Source organism: Phallusia mammillata, chromosome 7 (genome assembly GCF_965637545.1).
Source record: "Phallusia mammillata chromosome 7, kaPhaMamm4.hap1.1, whole genome shotgun sequence".
In the NCBI taxonomy this organism is placed as follows: Eukaryota; Metazoa; Chordata; class Ascidiacea; order Phlebobranchia; family Ascidiidae; genus Phallusia; species Phallusia mammillata.
In genome coordinates, this window is record NC_137258.1 from 3,378,349 (window position 1) to 3,397,625 (window position 19,277).

Below are 19,277 nucleotides of genomic sequence, written 5' to 3' on the forward strand. Positions count from 1 at the left end.
CACATTGTTATGATCAAGGATTGTTTTTTGTGTGTTTGAATATATATTGTAATTAGGTCCATTTAAATAATTGATGTTTGTACATTCTACCCAGCACAGGGGACTACATGTTATAAAAAAAACATAAAAGTCAGATCAGAATGCCACCAGTTAACCACAGCGTCCTAACCAATCCTTTATGAATACCAAGATACAAAATCATGTTTACTCACAAAAAATTATTTAACTTAGATTTATACGAAGCTTATTGTAACGACAAGCTTATATGGTGATGTATATGGTCATCGACAGCTGATGTGAGCTAAAAATCACGTCCAGCATTTCATTTAGTAAATTTCGGTATGCATCGAAAATCGCAGTGTAAACGGTAGGGGTCGCAAGGTAAGGGTATAGGTTGGGCGCCACTAAGCATAGTGTAAATGAGATTTAAGTCATACCAAAAAGGTTAATAGAGTAGTTGAGACATTAAATCACTTCCGTTTTACACACGTCTCGGTATCGAAAATATTTTGTCTCAGTTTTCGATACCAACGTGCGCGTACCGAAGGTTCAATTTACACCATAAGAATACGGGCAACTTTATGCCAATATTAGCTTCCGACAGCACAAAATTGGAAAAAAAGTTCCACCAGTTTACGTATATCTTTTTCGCTATCACGTGGCGATTACATTTTTCGTCATGTGTGTGTGCCCCGACCATGGCAGATAAATTAGCCAATGATATACAACTAAGTACAACACTACACTTAAGTACTCGGTAATCATACTCGGTATCGAAGGTATATACATGTGGTCCTCGTACTCGGTATCGGTACTCGCTCCAAAACCTGGTATCGTCCCATCACTATTTTCTACCTTACCGTTTGTGCGGTTTACAATCGACGGCGACTTATAATATTTTTTGACACCTTAGCATGCGGCTTACAATCGAGTACAGTGTACAGCTCCACAGCTTTGATTAGTAAAAAAAAGCTTTGAAGAGAATACATTACCACCGCTGCCAGAAAACGGAGGCAAAGCAGGAACTACCAACCATCAATGAGGTATTATAATGGCATTCAAAGAGCAAGGTAAATGTTAAATGTCATCAAGTGTAAATACACTCCTTTATCATTATCTATCCCAATTATGAAAAATATTCCACACCTAAGAATGGTTTATTGTACAATGGCTAAAACATAGCTCTATTTTGCTGCAATAACTATTTTATTCACATAGCTTTTTTGTGTCTTTACCAATTAAATCATAAAAATGTGACAACATTTGCATAGGCAAATTGTCACTCGTTTGCAAAAAAGATCATGTCAAGTTTTAAAACAAAAGGTTATCCTGGTAATTGCACACTTGCTGAATATTACAGTCCTATTTATTCTGCAGTAGCCACTAGCCAAACTAAATTTTACATATACATGCGACATTGAAAACTTGCAAGGGCATTGATGTCAAATGTAGTTCTGGACCAAAAATGGTCTTAAAGCCTAATTGTCTGACAACACAGTAAAGCATAGGTTGACCAACATGTAGATCTAAGTTATGTTATAGTTAGACAAGCAGGTTCAAAACTGGGGCTCTCAAACAAACCAATTTATGTACAGAAGGAGGGAAAACAAACATCCATATAATTTTATTATTTCAACTATTGGTTTAATAGCTAGTACAATATTTAATTAGATTACATGGCAACAACAATTGTCACAGCAATTGTTACATATTACTACCCCAACCAACAAAACAAATATCTAGTTTAAAACAAATACACAAGTTTAGTATTCTAGATTATGACCTACTACTCATACTCTTAATCATGTTTGATTTTGCCCATGCATCCCACCTGGTTTAGGGTAATCACTTCCTGATGTTCCCAAGATTCTTTGTGTTTAATCAGAAGTTGTGACACGATAAGTGTTCACAGTGCATTTGTCTAAAACTTGTTTAATGATAATAAACTGGAATTGTCTGTGCATGAAAATTTAAAATATAAACAACTTTTTACTTTAAACGGCTTCTGTACATAACATTTTTCTCTTTTTAATGCTTTTGGTTTAGAATAACAGTACTGCTACCTTGATCTGCTAGAAGAATACTAACATTGTCATTGGTTTCAGGACCTATAAGGACTCATCACTGTAGCTGTTGACAAGAGATAGGCCATATTGGCTAGCAAAGCCAACTATGGGCACGCCAGTTTGTTGGGAATAACAGGCTATAATGCCATGCCTCACCTATTCTGTTTGATGACACAATTGGACACGAGTTAACTGGGTCACAATGGCCTAACAGACAGAAAACTTTGACAAGTCAGAAGTCGAAAGTATGCTTATTATTTCACCTAAGGAATAGACAACTTTCGCATTCAAACAGTAACAAACACTGTTGTAATAGTAAAAGAATAATAATGCAAAGTTGCAAAATAGCAGGCAAGGAAACCGTAAAAAAATATTGTTGTTTTCAGATGCCAAAAATGCCTAATGCTGAAGTGATATATATGTATATGTACATACACCTTTAAAAAACATTGCATGGCTTGCCAGAATTTTGCAGTCTGCAAAACTTGTGATTGATGTTCCCATTGTTTGCACTTACTCTCTAGTGACTTGAGGATATACATATTGTACTTAAAAACTGTATATATACCCTTTCAGTTAAAAAAACAATGCTTAATTAAGGCTCATGCATGTAGGACCATAAAATATGATGCAGTAAAAAATCCATGTTAACACACAAGTTATTGCCAAACCATAATTTTTAAAGTACACTAGGTCTTTGCTCAGAAACATCCAACCCAATCAGAGACAGGCTTTTGAGCAACTTTGTCGATATTTCACAAACGATAATAATACAAAAAGCAACATATCGTTAAATGACAACTTTCTATCTCACTCTCAACAATATGTGCTAATGCAAACTCGAAGAGCATTATCAACATTTACCTTTGGTTGAGCGTTTGTTAAGGTGCTTTAGTAGTTTTGAGCATTGCTTGTTTTATATGCTCAAACTGCAATAATTTTTTGGTTTAAGTGCATTACTGCATACCGTCAACAATTCAAAAAAATTCTGCATATTGGGAAAAACGCGTACAAACTTAACCTGTTCGAAGTCACTGATCAATCTTCCCGCGGTTGGATACTTCTATTGACTGGTGGCGCTAAAGTCCAAATATTCTATAACTGGGCTGGTCCTTGGTTGAAGGAATATGCGACAGACCAGATATGCGGAAAATGCCTGCGATTGTGTGTGACTTATGTATTTTTTTGTTTTCACTAAGCTTGCATCTTGCGTTGAATATTTTACACAAACGACTTTATCATAATAAACTAACCCCAAGGTCCGACATAAGATGCTCTTTAACAAGGAGTTTTTTGAGTTGAAAACCGCATTTTTTATAAATAAACGTGACTCTTTTACTTCCTAAAAAGATATCTGCGATAACCGGTTAAACGTTACAGAAAGATCAAAAACTTTATTCTTTGTTTATTCGCCATTATTAAATGCAAAACAAATTCACGATAACTTGGCATTTGAATGAAGAACTTACAAACATTTCCGTTTGGCCACCTCGTTCTTGCTTTACCAACGAGTAAGTTTTGCGTTTCTGCATCTTTGATAATAGCTAATCTGCCCCCATCATTCATACAAGCTGTGTTTGCATCATCCCAATTACGTTGATATGTAGATAACACATAAAAACGTCCTTTGCATTCGACAGCTGACGTGTCTGTAACATTTTCGAACATTTTTGGTGTGATTAAAAGGGTTTATGTCAGGGGCGGGCAACTTCTCCAGTCGGCGGGCCTGATATGGGAAAATGAAGTACTTGGCGGGCCGGATCCCTGAATCGATACATTAATCGCGTATTTATCCAGTGATTTAAAACGGATTTTTGACCACCTAAACTAAATACAATCAAGAACGTCGCAATTACAATACAGTCCAAACAATCTAACTGATATAACATAAAATTATTCACCACAGCAAATTTAATGCATACACCACAGACTTAGATACTGCTGAAACACTAACTAGGCTACACGTGTGGAAAGAAAGAAAACGGAGAAATCAGGCCACCCACAAGGTTGGCAGTTATGTCGTAACAATGGACGTATGTGCAATGGTAACAACGGCGGGAAAGTTTTTTACTATTGGGGAACGTTACTGTCCGTTACAACTATAATTTGACATAGTAAGCAAGTAGTGGCGGATTGCAGCAGACTGTAGCCGCGGGCCACATTATCATGTATGACCGGAAACTGTCTGCAGGCCGCTCAAAACCCCGTCGCGGGCCGGATCCGGCCCGCGGGCCGTATGTTGCCCGCCCCTGGTTTATGTCGTTTGAAGTACAAACTCGCACTGTTTAGTTGCTTTTACGTTAAGCGTACCAATATTTGCGTTTATAAGTTAAACCAAACCAAATAGCACAACAAAACATTGATGTATACTTACGGTACGTGTTCCCTGAGAGAGTAAAATAAAGAATCCCCCAAAATGTCGTATTTTGACACAAAAACTTCATTTTTTCGGTCTAACCTAAAAGCAGTCCATCATACTGCACATCTATACACCAAACAATATACAATATTTATATAGACAACAGTAAAGTGGGCGATCTCCTGTTATTGCGGAGAATTCACAAAACCAACAGGTGACGTCACACGCCTTCTTACGTCACAAACAGAATCGATTGAGTCACTGAACAACAGCTGAGACCGAACTATTATTAAATTGTGTGTTCAGCTACCGAACAAATCAGTTTTATTTTCGTTTCCAGGTTCAGTATTTGATATTAAAATGACAAACACGCAATTACAACTAGGCGGATATGGGTTTGATGGGCTTATTTTTTTACTCTTATTAAGGTAGATCTCAGCACCACAAGCTTGGTTTCCTTGCCTTCAATACAGACAGCATAGATTGTCCGCTGTTAGCGCGTGGTCTCTTAGTATGGTAAACCACATACGTGGCCTGTTGACATAAAACATACTAATTTAAGTTTTGTGTAATTTCAACGGTGCAAATTGAGCGCCGAGTCTCGATCCTAATAGTCCACGTCAACAGTGACTGAAAATTAAGATTTTTTAAATTACAAATTACTAACTACATGAAAAACAAGTAATCTTATTCTGTTTAAGATCATTAAACACCACCCTCTTCAATTTTTAAATCAAGAACATATACAATAAAGTCAAATGAAATGAACGCGGATTTTAGGTTCAGTCCGCAAAATACAAAAAGGCAACATTGTTTCTCTATGTCATAAACCAAGCCTATAATAAAAAAGCAAGAATGTGTTTGCATATTGTTTCCACACGGAACGGCAAACACTGTTCCAGCTTGTTACATACAACTAACAAGATCATACAAAAGCTTTATACCTAACAGTGGTTCCTTTGCATCATGGGGGTCAACACCAAATCTATGGTTGATAAAACAACGACTATGCACAGTTAAAACCAACAGGCATGTTAAGTCTAAAGGCAGTTGAAGTTCTTGTAACAATAGCCTCAGGTTTCAATTTTCAGTGAAAATGTTGCGTTTGAAAACCACCAAGTTGTGCAAACAAGCAACTTTATTATGGTACAAACGCATCAGATTGGGTATATTATTATACAAGTCCATTAAACAAATACAAAAAACAGTCGTAAAAAATTAGACGATTTAATTTGCTCATAACTTCTTGGTCTCTTATTCTTTGCAAGATTCGACGTAGGCCTTGATAAGTAGCAAGCCTTGTACTGTTCCTAAAAATAAACAAAATAAAAACTTTGATTACCTGACAAATAAAACTCTATTTAGCACAAGAATGCAACGCAATTTTCCTACAGACTTTGATTACCACGACAAGATTTTTGGGCCCCGACGTGTGAGTGGTACAAGGTAGTTTAAAAGTGAAGGCGTCGTTCTACAGGGAGAAACCATTGTATATTTGTTCAACTTGCCTTCTATATCAAAATCCTACCATTGTGATTTGTATTTCAGGAAGAGAGTCGGTGATATCCTTTACTACTCTAAACACATCAACCATTTTCTCGGATTTGTAGCGGGATATTAGATTCCATACAGCACAGAAGAAAATGGATCTCGAATATCCAGTTCTTTGATAACAACGATATTAGGTACTACTTCGACGATGTTACAAGGTTCGCATTGTGATTACCTTGTTAGAATTAATGTGCTACAAGCAGGCAAATCCCACTGAAGAGATTCAAGCATTTGCACAGATTTAATGAAATGATCGTTGCTGGTCGGAGTATTATTGTCAGTCCATGCATCAAATTCCAGCAAAGTAATGTTACACTGTCGAAAAAGAAAAAACAAACAAATCGACTCTTAGTCCAACACAACGCGCGTTGCTTCCCAGCAAACACAGTGCCATAGACGTCAAGCACAAAAACAACAAGTTTCTGTACTGCGATGACGTAACATCTACGTTGGTAGATCCTGTAGAAGGTTTTGTATTTTATCGGCTTTTGTTGCTTGATACGTCGGCTTCAGGAGAACATTAAACCATTAACGGTAACAGTTAAGATGAACATAAATTCATAACTGCCATCCGCCCTGAAGCGTCTATGCAAACCAGCGATCACGGAACATTCATAAAAGCCCATTGAAGGCGCAATACCGAATCAGCCGATCACCAAGCATTTACCACCATATGACAAAGTGTAAGCAACAAAAATCTAGCCCGCGGCGGGATCTGGTACCCACGACAAGAGTCTTTCCGGGACTCGCGCTCCACTAACTGAGTTACGCAGGCTCAGTCGAGAATCTGCCAAAAGTTGAGTCACAAGCACCAGTAAGAAGAATAAACAGTAAGAAGAATAAAATTCAAAATCCATAAATTAGACAGGGAGCCTAGGCCAGTTAAGTTTAATTAAAAGTTAACGTGGAAAAAGTAATTCAACTAGATTCTGCTGACCAACGTGGGAGAAATACTTCAAATAAAGGACGCTTTATACAATGACAGGACATATTATGATAAACAAACTTGTTTATGGTGTATCAGATCCTCTACAGATATTTTTGCCACTTGAAACTGTCGTTGTGTAGTTGCTTTGATAAACTTTAAATTTATTCCATCAAGCACAATTTCCTTGTTCATTTGGTTCGGCCATACAAGTACATTCTGCAATTTACATAAGCAGCAATCATTGCTTTGTAATTACCAACAAATAGGGACACAAACCATTGGTTTCTCAAGTTGAACGATAAATGCTATGCTTTCATGCAAAACGGTTCTCAAAAAACTTTCCACTTCACCACCAGATGGTTCTTCTCCAATCATCAAATTATCAGTTGGATTATAGGCCTGAAATTACGCCAACAACAAGTTAAAGGCAATTCAAATTCAAATCTTACCTAATCAAAACTCAAATTTGACCGACCTTGATTTTATAAAGAAACCGTTTCCCATCTATGTCCATGTTTCTGTCTCGGGAGAATGATCTGAAGCAAACATTTTAATTAACTGCAGTACAAGCACAAAATTATTTGTGTAGTTACATGACACTGATGAGGGGTTGAAAAGTGTTACTGGGTTGGATGTCGATTGATCAAAAAACACATCAAGATCATTGAATTATTTTACCATTTCTTTTAGTTTAGGAAACTTGTATTTAACATGTTACAATCATAAGTGTTTCAAGCAAATTACAAATACTGTTTGTACCTTTGCCTGTGCGTTCTGTTAGTCTGCTCGAATGCTAGTGTTTCAGCTATCAATTTGTGTAAGAAGACGTATTGTCTCTGCAAAATGTGCGTCTGATTAATAACAAGTATGCAATGGCAGGCAGAGCAAAATCTTGCAAAAACCGTTACATATGGCTTATTTTAAATTTAATTCGTTTCTCGTACCAGATTTTGAATCATTTCAACTCTCTGTTGTCGTATGTAAAAAAAACGCCTTAAAAATATCAACCGAACCAGTTTCACCCAATTCCTCAATCAAATAATCGAATCCGATAAAAGTTCCAGTTCCGTTGGCTCCGGTACTGACAAAGTTAAAAGAATCGTGGTTCAAAAGCCTAACTTTGCACTTTGCAACAAACATTTACATTCGTGCCAATACCTGCAGTGAACTATAGTAGGTATTTCCATTTGCAGCTTTCCTTGCAGTTGTACTTGAGTTTCTCGTATTTCGTTAAGAAACCTAATCATGCCTGTGGTGGTCTGGTGAACTCCATCGCTGGGCCAAGCTACAAAGTGATATTGTGTGACAACACATGGTTCCTGCATAATACAACATAAGTGAAGCTATTTTTGAAATTTATTTTCTTCAGGTATTTCTGTATGAGGATATCTTTGTCGTAAATGCTGTATGCGTATACACCAAAACACCAATAATGCTTAAACCAGAAGGAAAAGCACAAATAAGATTAGATTCCAACATTTGCTTACAACTCAGATAAGCGAAAACAAACCACCACGTTTAAAGCGCTTCTTTATACGAAAACTATTATACACATACCATTTCATAAGTGCTGTTCGATTCTTCCACATTCATTTTTCTGATGATGTAACTGCCTTTTGAAATTACGTCAACGACGCTTATACGAAAACCCACACAGGTTTTGTGTTCATGTGCATTCTCAGGCCAACAATGGGAACGTTTTGTCTGATAAAAAAACATTTGGCTCCAAAAAAGGGAATTTGAAAACAGTATTTACAAGTGTATGTTAAAATTACGTTTGCATCTTCGTTCAAATTGCCAAGCACGACTATAAGTTGAACACGTTTGTTTCAAACCAACTTTAACAATTCGTCCATACTTTTGTCAAGCGGACCTTCAATGGCGATCCATTTCTTTGGTTGCTTGTAACCCTGTTTTGTGGAATTGAAAATGAAAACACAGGATTTTACTCGTTAACAACTACATTTACCAACCTTCACATAATGAGCGTAAAAAGAATAGTTCACATTTTCTTCCACACCACGAACAGTTGCTCGGCTGCGTTCATCTTCATAAAACGTAGAAAAAAACTTTATTGATACTTCGTCCTAATTTTGGCGTTCTTAAATAAACTTTTACCAAAGGTAAATACAGTTTGCTGATACTAGTTTAACACAATACTTGTATCTAACTTACGTGGTATAATATTCTCGTAGTGGATTCGACTCGGGTTGTGGTTTGGTGTTGGGGTTTCATAAACGCCTGAGTTTGTTGTGGATTTTTTCTCGATTGTCTACAAGTGTAAAAACCAGATTAGTTTTACTTAAAATAAATACCCATAACTTAAAATATTGGAATACATTTATTAATCACGGTTTAACCACTATAGAAGTACATTAGCAATAACATCTTAGCACGAAAAAATACACAAACAACATACTTCAAACTGTGTTCTTAAAGTTTGGTGACCGTTTTTCATGCTTTTAACGTAGAAATCCACAAGACGAGACTTCACAATTTCAGTGTTGCTTTCTAAACGAACATGAAGTAAGTTTTATGATTTAAAAAACATTTTACCATTATCCATTCACAACTCAATCCACCTGTATTTAAACTGCTCAACCGTTTAACAAAGTTTGTTTCTGTGGGTACAATGGATTTTCTTCTTGAAAACCATTGTTGTGTTCGCTTTCTGTCAAAATAACAATGTATGTCGACGCCAAGCAATATTATTTGTTTTGTAGTTGTAACAACCAACACTTTTTGTATGCCATGCATTAAATTAACAATAAGGTGAAAAACTGTCACCTGTAGGCAGCAAGCAGAGCAAATACAATAATAAGAAGAAACGCAGTTAAGGAAACAGCAATCGCGGTCACAGGTAATGTAACAGGGGCTGTAAAACAATACATTACAATAAACCTTAACATAAATTAACTTTATCTGAAATCAAATCGCTGAAACAAATTAAAAAAAACTACTTCTAAAAGTTGTTTGTCAGGTAAGAATGTGACAGTAACCGATTTGCAGAAAAAAAAACTAAAACTTTTGAAATTGAAAACTCTTGCACTGTTGAACTATCTTTTGTCGAACTAAAACGGACAAAAAAGTACCTTCAGGAAAATGTGTCTTGCATTCTCCAGTGACTTTAAACACAGTTTTGGTGCAAACTGTTGTGATTGGTTGAAACGTGGCAATGATATGTTGGTTTGCACCAATCATCACACTGTGTTTCAGTGACCGATTCGGAATTAAACTTACTTTGGTCCAATTGTCTTGATCAGAAATATTTTGAATCTCCATGATATTATAACGAAGCTAAAAATTATTGAAATAAATTAAAGGTCGATTCCACAAAATAACTTACATCAAATGTGATAAGTATGTACCTTGACCTCAGTTATACGAATTGAGGTATTCAGAGGAATTTCAATATTAATTTCGCAAACTCCCGACTCCAGTGACATGTGACCACTGACGTAATGAAATACGCTTGACGTCACCGCTGTGGAAACGTCAAATATCCACACTTCAGGAAACAAGCTCACCTAAAACGGTACACAAATCGGAAACAAGTAATTTATAATTAACCTAACACCCACACATGACTACCGATACGTCATAGGATACATCTGACTTGAAATTATCGATTGTGCTTGCGTAGATATGATTGCTTGTTGACACTGGGTTGACAACTTTGCTGATGTTAACAAACTGATCCAAGTTCACTGCTGTTATGATGTAAGACTTCGATTCGTTGGTGACAGTCATGTCTTTCCATTCAACTGTGATTCGATAAGGGTAGCAGTTGCTTGTGCTAATGATTTCCACTCCTATTAATGCACAAAAATGTGCAGAAAGTTTTTAAAAAATCGAGTCTTATATCATGACAGCAGTGAACTTAAATCAGTTTGTTAACATAACTTTTTTAACAAAAATCATTTAAATCAGGGGTGGGCAAACTTTGTTACTGTGGGGCCAAATACAATTGCGATGATTAGATCGTGGGCCGCACCTTTGTATAATAACACAAGGTGATTTTACTTCGTCACATACCAAAAATGCCTTACTACAAGTAAAATTCGCATTTGATTCTAACAGCATATTGTCAGGTCGCAGAAAAATAGCACCGGGTGCACTAAACTGCTCAAAAAATGATAATAATTGGACTCGTTTTCCATTACATTTGAAATCCAAGTGTCTCTGCGGGCCGCACAACTTTAATCAACAGGCCGCATGTGGCCCGCGGCCGCAGGTTGCCCACCCCTGATTTAAATGCTTTACACTAATCAGCCAAAATAAAATTTCAAAAAACAATTTGTTAGTGATAAACTATTTGTCGTAATAATGTCCGTTTAAAGTTGCATTCATTCTAAGATTTCAATGTTAATAAAAACAATTAATAGCAAACCTGAAAACACACATATGTAGTGGTTGTTTTTGTTGCATTCTGTTGTGGTAACCAAGTTTGCTGTTAAATTAAACGCAATACAGAAATTTTCTATTCCTTCTGTAGTGTTGACTATCGTGTGGTTTCCTATCACAAAGGCAACATGAAAAGTGCCGAATAGACTTTAAAATTTACAACATACCTAGCAGCCATAGTAAGTCGGTATTAGTTAAATTTTGAATGAAGCTGTTATTCAGATGAGCAAGAGTTGGCAAAGATCCACCAACTGATTTACAATATTCCTTTGCAATATTCCTCTGTATTTGCCGCCTAATAATTTCGTGTAATACACTCTATTCGAAAAACGACCTGATACGAAACCAACAATAAAACACTCATAAATTTAAAAAAACACTTTTTGTACAAAGACTTCTAAATTACCCAGAAGTTAATGCTTATTGGCCTGAAATATTTTGGTGTGAATTTGGTGAGTGATCATTTTAGAGAGACTTATTTTTGACACTCTTTATATAACTTGAATTTGTTGGGCCTTTTTCGTAGTCAAAACTTCAAAAATACTAAAAAAGTACAAACCTACTGCCGTAAAGACTGCAGTTGTATTGTATGAATTAACATTTGTAGCTTGACATTCGTATTCACCAAGTTGTTCGATTTTTGTTGGGTTGAAATAAAGATGAGAAACTGATTTGTATTTACCAATTGTCATCCTATGCTGGTATATCGAAAATTTGTTTGACGCACTAATCGAAGTTTCATTTCTAAACAGAATATAAGTTTAATACGTATTTTTGTACATACATTTTACATATACCTTATCCAGTGGGTAACTGGTAACGGATATCCGTATGATTTACAAGTGATAACAAGCATCTCTGGCAGCTTGACAGCTCTATTCATTGGTGAAACAGAAACGTTGGCTGCAACTATATAAAGTGGTTTTAATGGTGAAATAATCCGGTTATATACTACAGACATGCTGATGATTACTTGTAATATTTAATATTATTTTATAATACTTTTTCTTTAACGTTTTCGTCATCTGTTGTACAAACGTAAACCCCAGAATATAAAACATCGTTGATAAGAATGTGGAGTCGTGTTGTTCTGGAGTATGTGTTTTCATTCAACACACTCGTGTAAATAGGAGCAGACTCAGATTTGCTGACCGAAATTCCATTTCTGTAGCGAATTAACATGTTAAGATTTTGAAAAAAATCCGTATTTGTTTATTACTGAAAATGAAAAAAAAAACCTTTTCCATTCCACAATTGGTATTGGGGATCCGTATGAAATGCAATCAACCACGTATTGTTTAAGCTGCTCAGTGATTATTGCGGATTGTGAGCAGTATTCTTGAAGCGACTGTGGAAACATAAGTAAATTGAACAACTAATGTCATACAAGCAGTTTAAAGAAAGTTTTAAATGTTATTTGTTTACCTCTAATATATATTTTCGCTGTATGTGCAGGATCCCCAATGGTGCTTCGACATTCAAAAATTCCTTTTTGTTCATCGCTTGTAGCAGTGAGATAAAGACGGCTATTTTTCGAGTAGTTGCTTGCTGTGGGAATTTCTTGTTGATAGATCAACAAACTCTTCGAAGTTAAAACTGTTGCACCATTTCTAAAGATTTGCCAATAATAACGAAATCGAAAACTTTACCATGTGATATGTTACCTGTACCAGTTGACTTCGGGTTTTGAAAATCCAAACGAAGTGCAATCAACTGTCACTTCCACACCATAGTCTGCTGTAAAGTTACTTCTGGAGACAGTTACAGCAGCCGGTACTAAAAAAAATCATGTGTTCCATTTTTTCAGTACCAAATCTAAATGCGAAGGTTTACCGCAGGGGTGGGCAACCTTTGTTACTGTGGGGCCATTTACAATAGCCAAAATTAGATCGCGGGCCGCACCTGTGCATAACACAAGGTGATTTTACTTCGTTGCTTACCAAATATGCTAACCACAAGTAAAATTCGCATTACATTCTAGCCACATATTGCCCGATCGCAGAAAAATAGTATCCGGCATATTAATCTTCTCTAAAATATTTAATAATTTGACTCGTTTGTTAATAGATTTCAAATTCAAGCGTCTCTGCGGGCCGCACAACCTTTAACCAAGGGCCGCATTTCAAAGCAATTCAATAGTCAAATCATGTGACTGAAGTTTCTTTTGTGTACTATTAAGACCATTACAATACAAAACAAATGCTTTATTACGTTACTATATAGAAGATAATTTAATGCAAGCACTGCGCCGCGTGGGCAAACGAACATGAAAACACACATAGGCTAGTAGGTGAAAGGTCTTGTGACAGCGTGTTGTGACAAAATACTCTATGTATGAAAAAAAAACGACGGACCGACAAGTTCAGACCGTTTCTCATTGCAAAAAGTGAGAGTTAATTCTAGTGATTATTAAATAAATGTGAAAAATTTTGAAAGTGGTTCGCTACATTTGAAGTTACATTTGGTTGCTAAAATGGGTAGCAGAATGGATAAGGTTGAAAACCACTGATTTGAACTTACTGTTAGATGTAAATGATTCCGTTTTTGTACTTCCAACACCATTAGTTGTTGCACATTGGTAAACGTCAGATTGTAAAACATCAGTGATGGTTATATATAGTCTCACACGTTGCATGTAGGCCGAGTTTGCAACAGTGACTTGGTAAACAGACAAAGTTGTGTTCGTGGGCAATGCTACTCCATTTCTAAAAAAGGTTTAAAGCTAATAAAGAACCAAGCCCAACAAATGTATTGCATTCGTACACTTGTTCCATGTAACAGTGGGGGATGGATATCCAAAAGAAAAACAGTCAATCAAGCGATGTTGGGTAGAACTGACACTGATTGCAGATTCGATGGTTATGTTTGGAGAAACTAAATATCATAAGTTAATGAAGCAGCGACTTACAAGTTGATATTAAGTGGCTTGAGGTTAAGTAGAGCAGGTTATATTAAATAGGGACCTGTTGTACAGAAGACATATCATTCAATTTGGGCGTTGCTTGAAATAGTATTAAAAAGGATTTTACGACGGTTTTCGCCTTTACTTCCAACTGAGGAAATTGCACCAATATATAGGTCTCAAACAATTCATACCTTTAACTCTGAGGTTATTTGTTCTCGTTCCACCACCGTTCCAGTTTGTAGCTTCACAAACGTAATTTCATGCTTCAGTCGCGTCTCTCAAAGTAAAATATAGCACAGATCGACCTGTGTAGGTGTTCGGTTGACTGGTGGTTTGATAACCGTTCCTTGACATTAAAAATGTCACTGCCACCCCACTCCTAGTTAAAAATACGGGCTCACGTTCTCTTCAAATATATTATTCATACAAAATATTGCAATAACGACCTTTTCCATCGAACTGCTGGGTTTTCATATCCAACTGCAGTGCATGTAACACTTTGTTGTACTCCATACTGTGCTATTATCTCGCTTTTTTCGATCGAATGTGTAAGGCTTGCTGTAAAATCAAATAATACAAATAATATCGGTCATTAACAACAATTTCTCACATTACCTGTTATTCCTAGATTGACCGTTCCTGTAGTTACACAGTTTAAGTTCCCAGAAATTTCAAATTGTAAGTTACCAATAAAGGACTCAGTGACACTGTTTATTGTGTGACTGAAGCTGGCTCCTTTGTAATTAGTTAAGAGCGTCACTCGTTGATTGTTGTTGTTAATTGCTGTGACGTTGAGAGGCTCTGTGTAAAGTCCTGATATTGTTCCGCGAATAGTGATTGATCCTTTATACAGCACTGAGTAGCTTGATTGCGAAAATGATATGACTCTAGGTTCTGTATAAACACCGTTTACAAAACATTGATTGCATGGAATATATAAATTACGGAATTTATTTATTTCAGTCCTTTGACTAAGGTTCCTAAAATATATAAAACACAGATTTAATTGCGATGGAAAAACAAAATTTAATACCGAGTCACTGTCACTCTTAACTAACAGCGGGAATGGTACAAACTTAACATTCTCTTAACATGTGCTTTAACATACTACTTAGAATACTCTAACTAACAAATCTACATTATTCGCGCGGAATAAGACAATCGAATAAAAAAAAAAAAACTGTCTATGTTAAGAGTTATACAGCCAAGGTCGAAAATGTTGTCATATCGTTTTCAGAGAAACATGAAATATAAGTTTTTAGTGTTTAAGTTTTGTATTTCATTACATTAGCGAACCTTCGTTTTCGCAAATGTAGTAATTGTTCGCATCACAACTACCAGTATCCCATCCCCATCCATTAGATTCTCGTACAAGTCGAACACACAGACTATTTCCAATATTTCCACCCAACCATGCTCCATATCCAACACTGGACCAGTGACCTGAAATAAACTTAAAGTAATAATTGCAGCAACACACAAGCTGTCTCGGGTTGGGTTGATGTCATTCTTAATGCTTTTTGTATCGTTTGGAGGACCAAATTTATGTCGCCTTGTTTATTGCCACATAATTTAGCATAACTGTGGCAAGAACAAAAAAATGTTTGGAAAAGTACGATATTGAAGTTTAGTACCGACGTTAACGTGTAGAAAAAAATGCATTAACCTGTTTAAACTTTATCAATTGCTAAACATGCAAAACAAAAATCTGCAGACGAATCAAATATTTTCATGATTGAAGTTCTTCCACGCATGTTTAGTAACTGCTCTATAGGAAAGTTTACAACCCAAACGTTGGAAAAGTTATTACCAACTAGAAGGGTGGCTTAGCACATATTGCCCTTGCATATACACTATAACCTATTTTAAAACATAAATATATTTCCTATGCTTATTTTGTATTGGGTCCCATATTAGCCATTGTCTTTTATAACTTTAGTCGTTTCTGCAGGCAAAAACTCATGGGTCCCCACACATGTAAAGTTGAAAATAATGCAATTCAAGAGATAACCATGAGAAAGTCGGGTGATGTAAGGTAAAACACAGTGATCGGCACTGGGCTTAAATAATAATACTATGAATACAAGCTATAAAATTAGATTCACCCCAGATATTGTTTGAAGTATGTCCTATTTAACGTTTTAAAAACTGACCCATTTTAGGGGGCTAGTAGAGCAACTAATTGGGTTCGACACACAAACTAAAAAATATGTAAAAACCACAATGACTCAATCAGTAGTACTGCAAAATTTCAGCCTAATCCGCCAATGTTTGAAATTTCAACCACTAGAGGTGTTTTAAGCAACAACCGTTAATGTTTCTGACGTCATAGGGCTGTTAACAAGCCCCTAACTGCCATGGCATCTTTTGTTTATTGTAACGCCAATAAACGAAGCGATACGAAAAACTCAAGAAACGAAATCATCAGGCCGATGAATTTCGGGCACGTCACGCCTGACAACAAAAACGACCACCAAGCAACCCACCAATGAGCAACATACAACTGGTTGCCCTTGTAACACTATTGCTCCAAAGAAATCTTTCGTTTGTGGTGACCAGTAACACACAAATACGTTTTACACTTTAGGGGCTTGTGGGGGAAATGTTAGGACTACAGAGTTGAACGCAACAATCGACACATATAAATGGCATACTATACAAGAAATCCAAATTTTAGCCAATTCTGACACTGTTTAAAAACTCACCCATTTTAGGGGGCTAACGGGGTAAATAACGGGGTTATCAACAAAACAAAGTGGGATGCACATCTACATAACTATATCTACCATCTGTGTAAATTTCAGCCAAATCCATCAAACATTTGATGGTAAAACAAGTCGGACAAACTTCGGGGTAAAAACACCCATTTTAGGGGGCGAGCGGGGTAAATACTGGGGTTATCAACAAAAACAAAGTGGGATGCACATCTACATAACTACATCTACCATCTGTGTAAATTTCAGCCAAATCCATCAAACATTTGATGGAAAAACGAGTCGGACAAACTTCGGGGAAAAAATACCCATTTTAGGGGGCTAGCGGGGTAAATACTGGGGTTATCAACAAAAACAAAGTGGGATGCACATCTACCATCTGTGTAAATTTCATCCAAATCCATCAAGGATTTGATGGAAAAACGAGTCGGACAAACTTTGGGTAGAAGAAAAAATAAGAAAAAAAAACAAACATTTTGAGTAAAATCAATATGTGTCCCCTTCAGGGAAGGGGACCCATAATTACTATGACGCTTTGGAATGGCTGGTAACGTTGATAACAGCCAGTTGCGCGTCTTACCTAAACCATGTCTACAAATAGGTAAACCTTCAGCCAATTTATTTTAAAACATATGCCTATACATTTGTCATAAACTTTCCCCTCGGAAATTCTACTTTAGATCAAGGTATTTTCGCTTGTCATTTGTTGTTTGTCTGCGAAAAACTGTTTAATGAACAAAAAATAATTGGTAAACAGATTGCTAACCCAATATCAATTGGTAACTTGTGAACCACTTACCTTCTCCTGACATTTTCTTGGCGAACACAGTTCCATCCATCCATACAAATGATAAATGACTATAGACTCTCTTTTACTTCCCAAATACATATCTACAAGAAACGGGTTAACAATCTTACAGAAAGATGAAAAACTTTTTCTGTTCACGCAAAAAAAATCTCAAAAAGCATTTTATATTCACGCAAAAAACTCTGCGGGCCGCACATCCTTTAATCAAAGGCCGCATTTGGCCCTCGGGCCGCAGGTTGCACAACCCTGTTTTAAACCAAAAACGAGGAGAATATTTTAGTATTTTAGGGGACCACCCTTAGTTTGTGGTCCCTTGTTTGCACAGCTGTTTTGAATCAGTTAACTATGTTTGATTGCACTAAAAAATGTCTAACAAACGAACGCATTAATTAACTTGGCAAACGAACTGATGTCATATACAATACAACACAAAAACATTAGTAGACTTACGATAAGCATTTTTACACAGGACAGAATAAAGTATCATCAAAGATGCACAAATCTGACAAAAATCTTCATTCCATATTAGCCACCGTCTTTTATAACCTTAGTTGTTTCATTTCAAGAGATAACCATGAAAAAGTCGGGTATAGTAGGGCAAAAACAGTGATCGGCACTGGGTTTAAATAATAATACTACGTATAGTACAAACTATCAGATTCACCCCAGATATTGTTTGAAGTAAATCCTATTTAACATTTAACAAGAAAAGAGGGAGTAAATAGTGGCATAATGCATTCAATTTAAGTTGTTTAGAAAATTAACCCATTTTTGGGCGCTATTGGAGTAAATGTTGTGGCTACAAGCATTGGTGGGATCCAAAATTTATGTAGGCCGGTTCTATCACAAAAGTCATATTTTTCAGCCGGATCTGTTAAAAAAGAGTTTATTGACAGTAAGCAATAATGCTAACCGGTTCGCTAATCTCATAAAATTTCGTGAGACGTTTCTATAGAACCGATGCGAAACGGCTGAATCCCATCACTGGCTAAAAGGTAAAATTCAATCGAAACTTACAAATCGCGTACTTCAGGGGGGGTGTCAAACTCGCGGCCCGCGGGCCGCATGCGCCCCACAAAGCTCCCCAATGCGGCCCACGAACACTCAACAACAATTGTATTATTTTGTCAGATATTTTTGCGGCCATGAACAAATATAGGTACTGGCGGCCGTGACACAATTAAAACTTTTTTGCCAAATATTTTAATTTTTAAACTGCTCTAATCAGATTTTGTGGGACCGGAAAGAGCATTACCAGCCTAGTAGCCATATGCGTCAGACATTTTGTACGCCTATTGTGTGCAAACAATGCGAAGAACGGGAACCATAAGCGTTACAATATAGATTATGCCGTAACAAGCAATTTAAACTGATCTTCACACTGTGCAGCTCACTCTGTGCATCAAGTTGGAAATTAATCTGGGCTTTTGGGGCGTCAATAGATGATATATATGTGATATAAACCTATTTCTTTACATCTGTAATTTTAAAATAAAAACCAGCAGGTAATTGGCTGCTGTTGGTGAAATAAGGATCTGCAAA

The 19,277-nt window shown here is 36.4% G+C and overlaps 6 protein-coding genes across 9 annotated transcripts in view; all 6 read right to left on the reverse strand.

The window, feature by feature from the left end:
• Positions 1-3,071, reverse strand: part of LOC145238125 (uncharacterized) — a 33,963-nt gene extending 30,892 nt beyond the window's left edge. For both annotated transcript variants that reach the window (XM_080101194.1, XM_080101195.1), the window contains exon 1: positions 2,931-3,071. The gene's annotated coding sequence lies outside the window, so the exon portion shown is untranslated. The remainder of the gene's footprint in view (positions 1-2,930) is intronic.
• Positions 3,072-5,545: 2,474 nt separating this feature from the next.
• Positions 5,546-19,277, reverse strand: part of LOC145237470 (uncharacterized) — a 30,720-nt gene continuing 16,988 nt past the window's right edge. Inside the window, exons 39-40 of the mRNA XM_080100343.1 lie at positions 5,954-6,089; positions 5,546-5,735 (exon numbers count right to left, since the gene is read on the reverse strand). Of these exons, the coding sequence (XP_079956469.1) occupies positions 5,613-5,735; positions 5,954-6,089 (259 nt within the window). The 3' untranslated portion in view covers positions 5,546-5,612. The remainder of the gene's footprint in view (positions 5,736-5,953; positions 6,090-19,277) is intronic.
• Positions 6,302-7,980, reverse strand: LOC145237474 (uncharacterized). The gene is made up of 5 exons (XM_080100348.1): positions 7,849-7,980; positions 7,664-7,740; positions 7,380-7,440; positions 7,181-7,303; positions 6,302-7,120 (listed from the first exon to the last, which is right to left on the reverse strand). Exons 1-5 carry the CDS (start codon positions 7,861-7,863, stop codon positions 6,968-6,970), a joined length of 429 nt encoding a protein of 142 aa, XP_079956474.1. The 5' UTR covers positions 7,864-7,980; the 3' UTR covers positions 6,302-6,967.
• LOC145237472 (uncharacterized) lies at positions 8,503-11,414 on the reverse strand. The gene is made up of 11 exons (XM_080100345.1): positions 11,295-11,414; positions 10,496-10,716; positions 10,273-10,431; positions 9,997-10,201; positions 9,692-9,779; positions 9,487-9,575; positions 9,324-9,415; positions 9,080-9,176; positions 8,878-8,951; positions 8,763-8,814; positions 8,503-8,608 (listed from the first exon to the last, which is right to left on the reverse strand). The coding sequence occupies exons 2-11, from the start codon at positions 10,652-10,654 to the stop codon at positions 8,583-8,585; spliced, it is 1,041 nt and encodes a 346-aa protein (XP_079956471.1). The 5' UTR covers positions 10,655-10,716; positions 11,295-11,414; the 3' UTR covers positions 8,503-8,582.
• Positions 11,485-12,280, reverse strand: LOC145238533 (uncharacterized). The gene is made up of 3 exons (XM_080101730.1): positions 12,106-12,280; positions 11,868-12,052; positions 11,485-11,642 (listed from the first exon to the last, which is right to left on the reverse strand). The coding sequence occupies exons 1-3, from the start codon at positions 12,267-12,269 to the stop codon at positions 11,527-11,529; spliced, it is 465 nt and encodes a 154-aa protein (XP_079957856.1). The 5' UTR covers positions 12,270-12,280; the 3' UTR covers positions 11,485-11,526.
• Positions 12,288-17,812, reverse strand: LOC145238532 (uncharacterized). 3 transcript variants are annotated; one of them, XM_080101729.1, is made up of 7 exons: positions 14,405-14,464; positions 14,072-14,182; positions 13,829-14,013; positions 12,973-13,084; positions 12,734-12,918; positions 12,547-12,656; positions 12,288-12,473 (listed from the first exon to the last, which is right to left on the reverse strand). In XM_080101729.1, the coding sequence occupies exons 2-6, from the start codon at positions 14,080-14,082 to the stop codon at positions 12,616-12,618; spliced, it is 534 nt and encodes a 177-aa protein (XP_079957855.1). In that variant the 5' UTR covers positions 14,083-14,182; positions 14,405-14,464; the 3' UTR covers positions 12,288-12,473; positions 12,547-12,615. The 3 variants fall into 3 exon arrangements, with proteins under 3 accessions (XP_079957855.1, XP_079957854.1, XP_079957853.1); XM_080101728.1 differs by lacking the exons at positions 12,288-12,473; positions 12,547-12,656; positions 12,734-12,918; positions 12,973-13,084; positions 14,072-14,182 and adding exons at positions 14,660-14,771; positions 14,829-15,107; positions 15,510-15,656; positions 17,727-17,812 and having other exon boundaries at positions 13,960-14,013; positions 14,405-14,592; XM_080101727.1 differs by lacking the exons at positions 12,288-12,473; positions 12,547-12,656; positions 12,734-12,918; positions 12,973-13,084; positions 13,829-14,013 and adding exons at positions 14,660-14,771; positions 14,829-15,107; positions 15,510-15,656; positions 17,727-17,812 and having other exon boundaries at positions 14,078-14,182; positions 14,405-14,592.